The 16,515-nt window shown below is 27.0% G+C and overlaps 1 protein-coding gene and 1 long non-coding RNA gene across 12 annotated transcripts in view; both read right to left on the minus strand.

Annotated features, from left to right (window-relative positions):
- The window catches only part of ClC-a (chloride channel protein 2), a 111,380-nt gene that overhangs the window by 24,529 nt on the left and 70,336 nt on the right, over positions 1–16,515 (minus strand). For all 11 annotated transcript variants that reach the window (XM_075289537.1, XM_075289540.1, XM_075289539.1 and 8 more), the window contains one exon: positions 4,810–4,917. In XM_075289537.1, the coding sequence (XP_075145652.1) occupies positions 4,810–4,917 (108 nt within the window). The remainder of the gene's footprint in view (positions 1–4,809; positions 4,918–16,515) is intronic.
- On the minus strand, positions 9,629–10,381 carry LOC142220416 (uncharacterized). The gene is made up of 2 exons (XR_012717869.1): positions 9,929–10,381; positions 9,629–9,764 (listed from the first exon to the last, which is right to left on the minus strand). It is a non-coding gene; the product is annotated as an uncharacterized LOC142220416 (long non-coding RNA).

A 16,515-nucleotide genomic window follows, 5' to 3' on the forward strand; every position in this document is an offset into this window, starting at 1 on the left:
ATGAAATACAATTTCTTTTTTTAATTCTTATGGAATTAGGAAAATTGCAATATATATATTTTTGGTAAATAGAAAATACATTTTCGTTATTAATTCATAGCATTATTTAATGGGCGGGAACATTGTGCGTATACTTATTAATAGTATAGGTAAACAAATAATGTACACGCACCATAGGTCGCATACCTAGGGTACGTATTAGTATTATTAATTTGCCAAGAATATAAATGTTTACAAAGATACTTATTATTAATGAACAATCCAAGATATTTGTTAGAACGTTATGCAGAAAAAAAATAAATAAAAATAGTTATTGAAGAGCTAATATGGGAGCTATAAATAGGGGTCCTATGAAAATTGACCTCAAAAATTTTATGGAAAACAATAACATCAAATTTTTACATTTTTTTGGAGGTCCATATATGTTAGGTCCCGTGTAAAAAAATCTATAGGAAATGGAACCCAAAAATTATAGGGAAACAACAACATAAAATTTTTATGATTTTTAGTGAGTAACTGCATTTCATTTTTGACTTCTATTTTCATTATATACGGACCATGGTAGGGGTTCAAGATTTTGTCTTATGACCAGAGTTCAAAATAGGCTAACAAGATACCAAAGTGGAATAAGCTGAGGCGCTATGACTAAAGGGTGATACGGTCAAAATTTGGTCAAGGGAAAACGCGTGTAAATCGGTGAAATCGTTTATGTAAAAAATCAAATTAAATTTCTTTTTCAAATTCAAATAGTATAAAATTCAGGAAAAATATTCAGTTAGGCTTTCGCTTTTCCAAATCCGAATTGCCGGGCCTCACGCTTGACGCCTGCCATCAGATTTTGTACAGCCACCTTGTCCACCTTCTTCGCCGCAGAAAGCCAGTTTGCCTTGAACTGCTGCTCGTCCTTAGCAGTTTTTTGGTCTTCTTTAGGTTCCGCTTGACAATAGCCCAGTATTTCTCAATTGGGCGGAGCTCTGGCGTGTTGGGAGGGTTCTTGTCCTTGGGAACCACCTGCACGTTGTTGGCGGCATACCACTCCATGGCCTTTTTACCGTAATGGCAAGATGCTAAATCCGGCCAAAACAGTACGGAACAACCGTGTTTCTTCAGGAAAGGCAGCAGACGTTTATTCAAACGCTCTTTCACGTAAATTTCTTGGTTGACAGTCCCGGAAGCTATGAAAATGCTGCTTTTCAAGCCACAGGTACAGATGGCTTGCCAAACCAGATATTTCTTTGCGAACTTTGACAGTTTTATCTGCTTGAAAATATCTGCTACCTTTCCCCTTCCTTTTGCCGTATAAAACTCCTGTCCCGGAAGCTGCTTGTAGTCGGCTTTGACGTCGTCCATTACCACGCAGTCAAACTTCGTCAGCATCGTCGTGTACAGCCCCCGGGATCGCGCTTTGGCCGTCGTATTTTGTTGATCATCGCGATTTGGAGTCACTACCTTCTTGAAAGTCGATAGTCCGGCTCGTTTTTTGGCTCGATGCACGGTTGTAGACGATACACCCAGCTTATTTGCGGCATCTCGGAGAGAGAGGTTAGGGTTTCGCTTGAAACTACCGGCAACTCTCTTTGTCGTCTCAGCGGCTTCCGGTTTTCGATTTCCCCCCGATCCAGACTTCCTGGCTGTCGACACTTTAATTACATATGTAGCGATTTTGCCAAAATTTTGATACGCTGCTCTTCTTGCTTGGGCGGCATTTTGACAACTGAAGACTGAATTCCAAAATCAAAATAGGAGCAACATTCTACATACACACACACACCTTTAAAATGAGGGGTGTTCAGGTTTTTTAAATGCAAAATTGAAAGAAATACGTCAAGTTTATATTGACCAAATTTTGACCGTATCACCCTTTATGAGCCCCATGAAAATTAAATGGAAAATTTTAAGTGGGCAACCTTCGACCCAACAGTTGGGGTGTATTTTCATGGGGTCTTAAAACAGATGTTAAAATTGGCCCCATAATAGTTTGTGGTCGATTTTAAGATATATTTGGTTGGGGCTCATTTTCATGGGGACCTTTGGCATTGTGAAGCGTCGCTCTACATTTGAGGCACTGTTTCATTTGAGTTATGGGGGACCCATTTTCATAGCGCCACTGAAAAATTTCCATTTTATTTGAAAAAAAAAAAATCTATCTAAGGCGGATACTATGTACGGTTTCCACAGATGGTAGAATTCTACCCGAATGGTAGATTTTTGTACTCGTAGATTTTGATAAAATTTTTGACAAATAGAAAGACTTTTTGTCTCATTTTTCTATAGAAATAAAATTTTAACAAATTTTTCCATAGAAATAACATTTTGAGAAAATTTTCTATAGAAATAAAAGTTTGACAAAATGTTCTATAGAAATAAAATTTTGAGAAAACTTTCTATAGAAGTAATTTTTTTGTCAATTATAATAGAAATAAATTTTGTGAAAATTTCCTATAGAAATAAAATTTTGAGAAAATTTTCTATGGAAATAAAATTGTGAGAAATTTTATATAGAAATATCATTTTTGACAAAATTTTCTATAAAAATAAAATTTTTGACAAAATTTTCTATAGAAATAAAATTTTTAGAAAATTTTCTTTAGAAATAAAATTTTGACAAAATTTACCATAGAAATAAAATTTTGATAAAATTTTCCATAGAAATTAAATGTTGATAAAATTTTCTATATAAATAAAATGTTGGCAAAATTTTCTATAGAAATAAAATTTTGACAAAATTTTCTATAGAAATAAAAATTTGCACAACTTTCTATAGAAATCAAAATTTTTTTAGAAATAAAATTTTGAGAAAATTTTCTATGGAAATAAAATTGTAACAACATTTTCTATAGAAATAAAATTTTGAGAAATTTTATATAGAAATAAAATTTTTGACAAAATTTTCTATAGAAATAACATTTTTGACAAAATTTTCTATAGAAATAAAATTTTTGACAAATTTTTCTATAGAAATAACATTTTTGACAAAATTTTCTATAGAAATAAAATTTCTGACAAAATTTTCTATAGAAATAAAATTTTTAGAAAATTTTCTAGAGAAGTAAATTTTTTGTCAATTAAAATAGAAATAAATTTTCTATTGAAATACAATTTTGTGAAAATTTTCTATAGGAATAAAATTTTGAGAAAATTTTCTATGGAAATAAAATTGTGAGAAATTTTATATAGAAATAACAGTTTTGACAAAATTTTCTATAGAAATAAAATTTTTCACAAAATTTTCTATAGAAATAAAATTTTTAGAAAATTTTCTATAGAAATAAAATTTTGACAAAATTTACCATAGAAATAAAATGTTGACAAAATTTTCCATAGAAATAAAATGTTGATAAAATTTTCTATATAAATAAAACGTTGATAAAATGTTCTATAGAAATAAAATGTTGACAAAATTTTCTATAGAAATAAAAATTTGCACAACTTTCTATAGAAATCAAAATTTTGACAAAATTTTTTTAGAAATAAAATTTTGAGAAAATTTTCTATGGAAATAAAATTGTAACAACATTTTCTATAGAAATAAAATTTTGAGAAATTTTATATAGAAATAAAATTTTTTACAAAATTTTCTATAGAAATAACATTTTTGACAAAATTTTCTATAGAAATAAAATTTTTGACAAATTATTCTATAGAAATAAAATTTTTGACAAAATTTTCTATAGAAATAAAATTTTTTTAGAAAATTGTCTATAGATATACAATTTTGACAAAATTTTACATAGAAATAAAATGTTGATACCTATTGCTGATAGTGAATAAGATTTTAGGGTCTATATAACCAGACTGTGTTGGGACCCATACAAAACCTTAAATAAATAAATAAATAAAATGTTGATAAAATTTTCTATAGAAATAAAATGTTGGCAAAATTTTCTATAAAAATAAAATTTTGATAAAATTTTCTATAGAAATAAAAATTTGCACAACTTTCTAAGAAATAAACATTTTTACAAAATTTTCTATAGAAATTTTTGAAAAAATTGTCTATGGAAAAAAATTTTAACGAAATATTTTTTATAATAACAACAAATATTTTACCAAAATTCTTAAAATTTTGGTAGATTTTTTTGTTGGCTCAAGTGCAATCGTGGTACTATGTCCAGTTTCACAACAAAATACATTAATATAAACGTGAATCTATTCTGTCCATTTCTCTTACAAACATGTATGGATATACTCCAACGTTTAATACAAAATATATTATAAATAGTTTCTATGATGAATCGGTTTGGTTCAACATTTTATGATTTGTCGCATAGTGTTATTTTGGTAGATAAACCATCAAATTAATTGTCAGTTTACATAGTACCCACCTTTATATGATAGATATAAAAAATTAATCTCCTCTTATTTTTATTTCAAATCACTGATTATTTATCTCAGTGCTCAATAGAAAACAAACAAAAAAAAACTAAAACAAATATTGCAATAAGAATGCTTTACTTTCATTAAATAAACTCAAAATAGATTCTTATTATAGCTAAAGTTATTTTTAACAATTTAATTTAATTTCAAGAACTATCAAAATAACAATTAGCAAAGATAAAATAAACAAATGATTTGATTTATCATTGGTCAAGATTTCTAATTAGAGCAATTTTAGGAACTACAAAAGGGAAAAATTAATTTTTTGTTTACCTTAAAAATATGTTTCTCATGATATTTAATGCATAGTGTTAGTGCATAAAATTAATTAATTATTTTATATAATTTATTAGAGGAGTATTAGTTTGTGGTTTTTAGAAAAAAGTTAATAAAGTTTGTTGAAAAAATAAAAGTACTCTCTATTCAACTTACCTTATTCCTCTGTTTGTCCTCCAATTTTCTTCGTTTCTGAAGGAGTTTGAGTTTTCTGGCTTCATCTTTGGCAAATTCTCCTAAATCTTTGGTATAACGACCATACATCTATTTGAAAATGAATAGAAAATATAAAAAAAAGGAATTAGTATATAATTTCGAAAAGTTTAATGTGAAGGATAATAGTGCGTATAATTTATGCTAATTAATTATCATCACGTATACGCACCCATTGTAACTAGGAAATCCATTATTCAAAGCTATTTTTAGACAGACCACTGAAGCCATTTACAGTGTACAATTAGTGACAATACATTTTCAGTGTCCGAAAAGAATAACTTATAATTATTTTCATACAAAATTATTATGGACTGCCTTATTTACATATCCTCAGAAAAAAATCGAATATTTCTATTTAACATTTCCAATTTAATTTTATTTTAGTTCATTAAAATTTTTTTGTAAATTTAGGTATATTTTGCAAAATATGACATAATTTTACTTATTTAAATTTAAAACTAAAATTTTATTAATGTCGAGATTCGCACAAAATAGAATTTTATAGTCTTCAAAACGTCCTTATGAACAGATAAGAAACAAAATATATAAAATTTATTTTTTATTTTTCCTTATTTTGTTTTAATAAAATCTAAAATACTTAAATACAATCACATCTGAAGAACTAATAGGAAATATATACAGCAGAAAATTCATAGATTCTGAGCCAATTTTGCATAGTTTTCGGGACCAAAAATTACATTTTCATAATATCAAAATAACACATCATATTGGAAAACTCTGTATATCACATTAGATAAATTAAAATATTATATTTTTATAAATCCTATGCAAATTATATACAGTGTATGATTTTGACACACATATACATACAGGTGTCTACCTACTATGCCGGTGAAAATTAAAATAATTATTTATGTCTGAGATGGTTTTCAACTATTTTAGAAATTATCTTGCAGCCTGTAAATATAACAGTTGTTGACAAATATGGCAATTTTCTAATTAAAATTCATTCAATTGCTAATTTTGCTTGTACTGCATCGAAGAGTACATGCATTGGGAAATTAGAAGATAAAACAAAATTGAAAGGAAGTTATGTCCATTAGTTAGGTAAACCGATTTAAATAAACAAAATCCGGCAACAAAGAGCTTTGTCTAAAAAAGTATTTTGGCATTAAGTAAGACAGGTATAGATTCCTTAGAAATGTCTCCAGTTAAACTGAGAGAGGATAATCAATCCACCGCTGAAAAAATGTTGGTGTTTTGTCGAAACTAGGATTAAACCCACGATCCTTTGTATGAAATTTGGTTTTTATAGAACATTTTCTCAAAATTGCACTTCTATAGAAAATTTTACCAAAATTTTATGTCTATAGAAAATTTTACCAAATTTTTATTTCTATAGAAAATTTGGTCAAAATTTTGTTTATATAGAAAATTCTGTCAACATTTTACTTCTATAGAAAATTTTGACAAAATTTTCTATAGAATATTTTTGTAAAACTTTTATTTCTATAGAAAATTTGGTCAAAATTTTGTTTCTTTAGAACATTTTTGTCAAAATTTTATTTCTATAGAAAATTTTTGTCAAAATTTTGTTTCTTTAGAACATTTTTGTCAAAATTTAATTTCTATAGAAAATTTTTGTCAAGATGTTATTTCCATAGAAAATTTTGTCAAAATTTTAATTCTTTAGAAAATTTTGTTAATATTGTATTTCTATAGAAAATTCATATCAAAATTTTATTTCTATAGCAAATTTTGTTAAAATTTTATTTCTATAGAAAATTTTGTTAAAATTTTATTTCTATCGAATATTTTGTTAAAATTTTATTTCTATAGAAAATTTTGTGAAAATTTTATTTCTTAAGAAATTTTTGTCAAAATTTTATTTTTATAGAAAATTTTGTTAAAATTTTATTTCTACAGAAAATTTTGTCAAAATTTTATTTCTATAGAAAGTTTTTGTCAAAATTTTATTTCTATAGAAAATTTTGTAAAATTTCATTTCTATAGACAATTTTTTCAAAATTTTATTTCTATAGAAAATTTTGTTAAAATTTTATTTCTATAGAAAATTTTGTTAAAATTTTATTTCTATAGAAAATTTTGTCAAAATTTTATTTCTTTAGAAATTTTTGTCAAAATTTTATTTCTATAGAAAATTTTGTTAAAATTTTATTTCTATAGAAAATTTTGCCAAATTTTGTTAAAATTTTATTTCTATAGAAAATTTTGTTAAAATTTTATTTCTATAGAAAATTTTGTAAAAATTTTATTTCTATAGAAAATTTTGACAAAATTTTATTTCTTTAGAAATTTTTATCAAAATTTTATTTCTATAGGAAATTTTTTCAAAAATTTATTTCTTTGGAAATTTTTGTCAAAATTTTATTTCTATAGAAAATTTTGTAAAATTTCATTCCTATAGAAAATTTTTTCAAAATTGTATCAACATTTTATTTCTATAGAAAATTTTGTTAAAATTTTATTTCTATAGAAAATTTTGTCAAAATTTTATTTCTATAGATAATTTTGTTAAAATTTTATTTTTATAGAAAATTTTGTTAAAATTTTATTTCCCCGTGTAAAAATTGGGGGATCTGATTTGATATGGTTAGATCTGAGCCAATATATGGTCAGATCTGAGCAGATCCGAAAAATGGTTATATCTGGTCAGATCTAAATACTATGAAATTGGATCTGATCAGATCTCAAAAATGAGACACATCTAATCAGATCTAATTTTATATAATTGTATATTATTTGATACAATTGTATCTTTCGAGATCTTTCAACACATAAAAGCCCATAATCTATATATATAAAATTCAAATTATATTTGTTTATTTGTTTGTTTGTTTATTTGTATGTTCCGGGTTGGCGCGAAAACGGCTGAACCGATTTACTTGAAACTTTCAGAGATCGTGGGGGGCACTCATGTGCTGAAAATAGGGTACCTAATTTTTTGACATATGGTCGCGGAGAGGAACCTCCCCTATGTCCGACTTTTTGAAAATTAGACCAAAGTTGACCGATTTGCTTGAAATTTTCATTGAAGATTGGGGTTGGCATCTAGACAAAGATCCGCTACTTTTTATTTCGATATTTGGTGGCGGAGGGGGGCCTCCCCTTTGTTCGACTTTTTTTTTAAGTACAGCGAAAAAACTAAAATTCTCTAAATTATCAGAGATTTACAGAGAACATGTGGTGAGGTTATGGAATTAATATGGGGTACCCGATGATTTCATATGTGGATGGGGAGGGGGACCTCCCCGTTGCCCTACTTTTTGAAACTTGGAACAAAATTATGCGATTTGCTTGAAATTTTCATTGAATGTTGGGGTTGGCATCTAGACAAAAATCCGCTACATTATTTTTCGATATTTGGTCGGGGAGGGGGACCACCCTTTGCCCGATTTTTTTTTGTTTGAAAGTACAAACAAAACTAAACTCCCCCGACTGAAATTTTACGGAAAAAATGGGTTAATAAAAATAAAAGGGCATAGGGAGACATCCGCTTCTCTTAAGTACATACAGAGAAACAATTAAAATTTTACCGAGTTACTTGAAATTTACAGAGGACTGGGGAGAGGTTACGATATTAATAGTTGATACCAGATTTTGTGATATTTGGACGGAAGAGAGGCCGCCCCTTTAGGCTTATAATTTGCTTGACATTTTCTGGGACGTTTACAAAAGATACGCTACATCACTTTTCGATATTTTGTCGGGGAGGAGGTCCTCCTCTAAAACTGCAAAAAAAACAACAATTCTTAAGTTTTCTTGAAATTTACATAGGCAGTGGGGGAAGGTTATGAACGAAGAGGCAACCTTCCTTGCCCCACACTTGAAGGAAAGTTTCAAGAATTTTCATTTTCAGTGCTATTCACTACGGTGTTTGTCGATATTGTATCGGGGAAAGTGACGTCCCTTTAAAACAATAGAGCAAAATTTAAACATCGCCGATCTACTTGAAATTTACAGGGAACGTGGGAGGAGGTGATTAAATTTATACATGATTTTTAAATTAGTATATAATTTTTCGATATCTGGTTGGGGAAGGGGAAAATTGAAATAAACTTTGTCGATTTACTTCGATAGAATTTATAGGGACCATTGAGTAGTTGCGAAATTAATATAGGGTACGTGGTAGTCCGATATCAGGTCGGAGTGGAGCGAATGTGGGGGAGGGTTCCCTTTTGTCCGTTTTTTTTTTCTTAAATTGAAAGTAGAGGGTTGTCCGTAAATGGGAACTCGGTACATAATTTTATGATTTTTGCACAGGCTTCTGCCAGACTTCTTTTTAGTAAAGAACTTAAATTTACATGAAATTGGCAGCCAACGTAGAGGGTGCATCATTTTCCAACATTTTAGCAAATGTTAATGTGGTAAAATTTGTTACTATTTTTGCTTTTTCCGATTTATTGGATGGGAAACAGTAATTCTTTGTATGTTATTATAATATAGAGCATAATTTTCAGATATGTTGAGGAGAAGGATACCTTTCCTTGACAAACCACACTTAAAATTCACAAGAAATATAGAAGAAGGTACACCCTCTCCCGCCGTATGTGCACCTATAAACGAAAAATCAAGTAGTCCAATTTGTTTAAAAGAATTCAAATCTTTTCGAATTTGTTTTCAGCACGAAGGATATAGTTGACTAAGTTAACGCAAAATATTCCTCCAAATATGCTTCGGAAGGCGCAGCGAAGCGGGCCGGGTTACGCTAGTTTGTATATAAAATCAATAGTTTTATTTAATAATACAGACAAAAAGTATGTGCATAATAAATATGTTTAATTTAAATTGATCCATCAAAGCTATTTAAGAGTATTGACAGTTGAGTTAGAGTGTTGTCCAAGGGTTTTTTCGTTTGTTTCTTCTGCTTTGGACATAGACACGCGACTAAAGTATTACAGCGTTAAGGCAATCTGCAATGAAATTAAGTAAAAAACAATTATTAAACAAATATAGGAATAAACAAATATGGGAATATATTGAACTATGTACGCAAGTATTAGTATTGTTTTAGATCATTCTTCTTTAAGTTGCAATAAAAATTGCCATATAATTTTATGTTGCTTTTAATACTCACATTTAAAGTGTATTCGGGATTAGGTTAGGTATAGCGATAGGCTGTTATTTTAGGCTCATACATACTATTCAGACCATCATGACATCACAGTGATCAACATCTCACTTATCACTGACTGCTGCTCGATTCAATAATTAGCTCAATAACATGGGACCTCCTTGCTATAATCGAGACCTATCGGCATTTCACGTTGCGCTGAAACAACTTAGAGAATCTTTGAAGCAGAAATGTCACCAACATTACTGCGAGGAGATAACCCACCGCCGAAATAATTTTTGGTGTTGGTCGGAACTGGGACTGAACCCGTGACATTTTGAATGCAAGGCGGGCATGTTAACCAGTACACCACTGAGGTTTCCTTTTTTTCCAAATCTAGAAAATAGTAAAACAATATGAAAATGACTACTAAGGAAATAACAAATACAATCTACTTACCTACATAATCTCCGCAATAAAGGAAACGATATACACTTTATCAAAGGAACAAATTTAAAACAATTATATTAAATTTCTTAATTTTCTCAGCTAGTCTGGCGTTAAATTTGTTTAGAAGTGATGCCCCGTTGACATTTGACATAATCATGTCTGTTCTGGGTCACACCGCATTGTGCACCACATTATACACTTTCTACACACCACACACAAAGTTAGTTGTTCTGAGTCACACGTGTGAAAACTTTTTTCGGACTTTTAATCGAAAAATGTGACAGCTGATTTTTTCTGCAAGCCATATTATTTGCAGACAGAAATTATAAACAAAACATATTTTGCCGGTATAAACATAAAAAATTAAAAGTAAGTGCGTAACTCAAAGCCATAAAATGCCTGCCGGATTTTATGTTAGCAGTGAATATTGTAAGGACAAGAGCAATTTATCAAGAAAAAGGAGACAATTGCGTGATGCTTCAAATCTGTTTTGATTTGTTTTTTTCTATCTCCTCAATGTTACTCATGAACAAACGATCGACGTTTCGTCTCGTTTTTGTTTTTGACGGCGGAGAAGTTTTTATTTTGGTTTTGGTCAAACAGTTTTTAACATCCATACATTAAAGGAAATTTAATTATAGTGGGCATAATTAACTATTCTGTTAAGGTTTTTCTCATTTGTATTGCTTAAATATTTACAATAATATTGCAAACAAATTTTCTATCGTGTCGGCCTCCATGTGCAGAAAGATATTGGCGGCGTTAGTTTTTTTTTAATTTGCTCAGTGATTTGTGCACCAAGAACACTTTGCAGAATTGAAGATGCCATATTTTTCATGCAATAAATTTGGTAAAATTCACTATTCTTAGCCCATTGATTTTGTAAAAGTTATAATTTAATTACCTTATATTTTCAAAAAGACCTTTGATTTGTTTAGGAAAGCGGATAGTATTCACAAAAATCATAGATAATTTTGCTTAAAACTTTTTTGTGTTAACTTTTAAAAATTGTGGCAACATTATACTTTCGAACACACTGAAAATCAGCTGATTAAAACAACCCCAAAATTTATACACCAATCAGAGGAAATTTCGGTTCAAATTTTAGATGGATTTTTAAAATCGTGGTTTCTGACATATATAAGTGACTTTCCCAATAAAATTTGCAAATATTTATAAAAAAACATATTAAAGTTTCAGAATCTGTTATTTATTTGTTATAAAAACTTCTAACTTTGCATACGATGGCTGTACACTAAGCCTACACAAAAGAAATGTTCGTGTACATTTTTCAGGTCTATGACGGTGTATAGTGTTGGCCAGAACACCTTTTAAGTGTGACACTATACGTAACTTGTACATGTGTGTACCAGAACAGACACGAATGACATTGAGGTGTAGACGTGTATTTCAAAAATCTTTTTAACTTGTTCATGATTTTTTTTTATTATATTTTGGACCGTATTTAACCCCATATATAGTCAGATATGATGTTATATCTACCATATCTTATTAGATATAGTGCTATATATGGTCCTATCCAAGCATATATTATTAGATATGCCAGATATAATTAGATATTATAATATATATGATGAGATCTGCAATTATATCTAACCAGATCTAGCACCATATATAGCATATCTGTGCATATCTAATTATGTCTGAACCAATATCTGAACAGATCCAATTAGATCCAATTTGATATTATTAGATAGGATTGGATCCCCCAATTTTTACACGGGTCTTTAAAAAATGTTGTCAAAATTTTATTTCTATAGAAAATTTTGTCAAAATAATATTTCTATAGAAAAATTTCTCAAAATTTTATTGCTATGGAAAATTTTGTCAAAATTTTATTTCTATAGAAAATTTTGTCAAAATTTTATTTCTATAGAAAAATTTCTCAAAATTTTATTTCTATGGAAAATTTTGTCAAAATTTTAGAACATTTTGTCAAAATTGTATTTCGAAAGAAAGTTTTTGTCAAAATTTTATTTCTTTAGAAAATTTTTTTAAATTTTATTTCTATAGAAAATTTTGTCAAAGTTTTATTTCTATAGAAAGTTTTTGTCAACATTTTATTTCTATGGAAAATTTTGTCAAAATTTTAGAACATTTTGTCAAAATTGTATTTCGATAGAAAGTTTTTGTCAAAATTTTATTTCTTTAGAAAATTTTGTTAAAATTTTATTTCTATAGAAAATTTTGTCAAAGTTTTATTTCTATAGAAAGTTTTTGTCAACATTTTATTGCTATAGAAAATTTTGTAAAATTTCATTTCTATAGAAAATTTTTGTAAAATTTTATCAAAATTTATTTCTATTGAAAATTTTGTTAAAATTTCATTTCTATAGAAAAATTTTTGTCAAAATTTTATTTCTTTAGAAAATTTTGTCAAAATTTTATTGCTATAGAAAAATTTTGTTAATATTCTATTTCTATAGAAAATTTTGTCAAAATTTTATTTCTAAGAAAATGTTGTCAAAATTTTATTTCTATAGAAAATTTTTGTCAAAATTGTATTTCTATAGAAAATTTTTGCAAAATGTTATTTCACAGAAAATTTTGTCAAAATTTTATTTCTTTAGAAAATTTTGTCAAAATTTTATGTCTTTAGAAAATTTTGTCAAAATTTTATTTCTTTAGAAAATTTTGTCAAAATTTTATTTCTATAGAAAATTTTGTTAAAATTTTATTTCTATAGAAAATTTTGTTAAAATTTTATTTCTATCGAAAATTTTGTTAAAATTTTATTTCTATAGAAAATTTTGTTAAAATTTTATTTCTATAGAAAATTTTGTCAAAGTTCTATTTCTATAGAAAGTTTTTGTCAACATTTTATTTCTATGGAAAATTTTGTCAAAATTTTAGAACATTTTGTCAAAATTGTATTTCGATAGAAAGTTTTTGTCAAAATTTTATTTCTTTAGAAAATTTTGTTAAAATTTTATTTCTATAGAAAATTTTGTTAAAATTGTATTTCTACAGAAAATTTTGTCAAAATTTTATTCCTATAGAAAATTTTGTTAAAATTTTATTTCTATGGAAAATTTTGTCAAAATTTTATTTCTATAGAAAATTTTGTTAAAATTTTATTTCTATAGAAAATTTTGTTAAAATTTTATTTCTATAGAAAATTTTGTCAAAATTTTATTTCTTTAGAAATTTTTGTCAAAATTTTATTTCTATAGAAAATTTTGTTAAAATTTTATTTCTATAGAAAATTTTGTTAAAATTTTATTTCTATGGAAAATTTTGTCAAAATTTTATTTCTATAGAAAATTTTGTCAAAATTTTATTTCTATATAAAATTTTGTTAAAATTTTATTTTTATAGAAATTTTTGTTAAAATTTTATTTCTTTAAAAAATGTCAAAATTTTATTTCTATAGAAAATTTTGTCAAATTTTTATTTCTATAGAAAAATTTCTCAAAATTTTATTTCTATGGAAAATTTTGTCAAAATTTTATTTCTATAGAAAATTTTGTCAAAATTTTATTTCTATAGAAAATTTTGTTAAAATTTTATTTTTATAGAAAATTTTGTTAAAATTTTATTTTTATAGAAAATTTTGTTAAAATTTTATTTCTTTAAAAAATGTTGTCAAAATTTTATTTCTTTAGAAATGTTTGTCAAAATTTTATTTCTATAGAAAATTTTGTTAAAATTTTATTTCTACAGAAAATTTTGTCAAAATTTTATTCCTATAGAAAGTTTTTGTCAAAATTTTATTTCTATAGAAAATTTTGTAAAATTTCATTTCTATAGAAAATTTTTTCAAAATTTTATCAAAATTTTATTTCTATAGAAAATTGTGTTAAAATTTTATTTCTATAGAAAATTTTGTTAAAATTTTATTTATATAGAAAATTTTGTCAAAATTTTATTTCTTTAGAAATTTTTGTCAAAATTTTATTTCTATAGAAAATTTTGTTAAAATTTTATTTCTATAGAAAAATTTCTCAAAATTTTATTTCTATGGAATATTTTGTCAAAATTTTATTTCTATAGAAAATTTTGTCAAAATTGTATTTCTATAGAAAATTTTGTTAAAATTTTATTTTTATAGAAAATTTTGTTAAAATTTTATTTCTTTAAAAAATGTTGTCAAAATTTTATTTCTATAGAAAATTTTGTCAAAATTTTATTTCTATAGAAAATTTTGTCAAAATTTTATTTCTATAGAAAAATTTCTCAAAATTTTATTTCTATGGAAAATTTTGTCCAAATTTTATTTCTATAGAAAATTTTGTCAAAATTTTATTTCTATAGAAAATGTATGTCAAAATTTTATTACTATGGAAAATTTTGTCAAAATTTTATTTCTATAGAAAATTTTTGTCAAAATGTTATTTCTATAGAAAATTTTGTAAAATTTCATTTCTATAGATAATTTTGTTAAAGTTTCATTTCTATAGACAATTTTGTAAAAATTTTATTTCTATAGAACATTTTGTCAACATTTTTTTTAATGGAGCCTATATCATATCCTGACTCGATATGGTCCATCATCGAATTTGAAGGCTGTAAAGTGGTAACCATCATTAGCCATTCTGTAGTGGATTGTACAACAATATTTTCTATGTGTAGTCAACAAAATATTTTTTAGATCCCTTTAGAAACATACGGACCGACATAGTATTTTAATAATAAATGTTAATAACATATAAATGTTAATTCACAATTAATTTTGGAGTAACATAACGATCAACACCACGATATATCAAAATAAAAACTTTAATAGATATTGCTAGGCAAATTACTATATGCAAAATTCTATCGACATTTATTGATATTGACCTCCATTTTCTGAAATGTTTTCACCATTTCATTTCATTTCACTTGGTTTGTTTTGATTTTATTCTGTTTTGTTGTCTTCACATTTTCTATGTCACTGCCATTGCTGTCGTCTTATAATGCAATGACAGTGGTCTATCTGGATGTCCGTCCACCCTGTTAGCCAACATAGGTAAATTTGTTTTGCTATGGGACAACAAAACAAGACAAAAAAAATCACAGCAAATGCCACAAGAACGAGGATGAACCACAATATAAAAATTTGTGTCTACGTTGTAAGAAAATCAGGAACAATGCCAAAATTCTATAAAAATAACAACATTTTTAATAAATCATGAATGCATTTTTTTTTCTTATTTATTTGACAAAACAAAAAAAATTGCGATATATAAATATCATATATTTGTCTGTGATCGGTCTGTGGTTTGGCTCATTTGGGGTAAACGATGGTATATACTATCCCCTAGATATGTAGTATGCATATATATGTTACATATGTATGTGTATGTATACATATGTATGTGTGAATGCATATACAATGTATTTGGAAGATATTCAGATTGTCGTTGAGGATTTGGCGGTTAAAAAAATTATACTGTCTCGTTATTTTTTATACCCTGCGCTACACTGTAGAACAGGGTATTATAAGTTAGTGCATATGTTTGCAACACCCAGAAGGAGAGGAGATAGACATATGGTGTATTTGGCTATATTGCTCAGGGCCAGCCCCTGAGTCGATCTAACCGTGACCGTCCGTCCGTCTGTCTGTCTGCCTGTCCGTCTGTGAACACATTTTTGTGATCAAAGTCTAGATCGCAATTTTAGTCCAATCGACTTCAAATTTGACACAAGTATGTATTTTAGGTCAGAATAGAAATCGGTTCAGTTTTAGATATAGCTCCCATATATATCTTTCGCCCTATATCTACTTATATGGCCTCAGAAGCCAGAATTGAAACCTTATCTGCTTTAAACTTTGCACAAGGAGTGCAATTGATAGAGTCGTAAAGTGTGCTGAATTTGGTTGAAATCGGTTCAGATTTAGATATAGCTCCCATATATATCATTCGCCCGATATACACTTATATGACCCCAGAAGCCAGAGTTTTACCCTGATATGCTTTAAATTTCGTGCAGGGAATACAATTAACGTTTTCGATATACATGCAAATTTTGGTTGAAATCGGTTCAGATTTAAATATAGCTCCCATATATATCTTTCGTCCGATTTACACACATACGACAACAGAGATCAAATTTGTAATCCGATTTAAGTGAAATTCTACTCCCTGTGTTTTACACAGAGGTCAAAGTTGTAATCCGATTTAGTTGAAATTTTGCACAGGGAGTAGAATTAACAT

This window comes from Haematobia irritans, chromosome 1 (assembly GCF_050003625.1).
Source record: "Haematobia irritans isolate KBUSLIRL chromosome 1, ASM5000362v1, whole genome shotgun sequence".
NCBI classification, from domain to species: Eukaryota; Metazoa; Arthropoda; class Insecta; order Diptera; family Muscidae; genus Haematobia; species Haematobia irritans.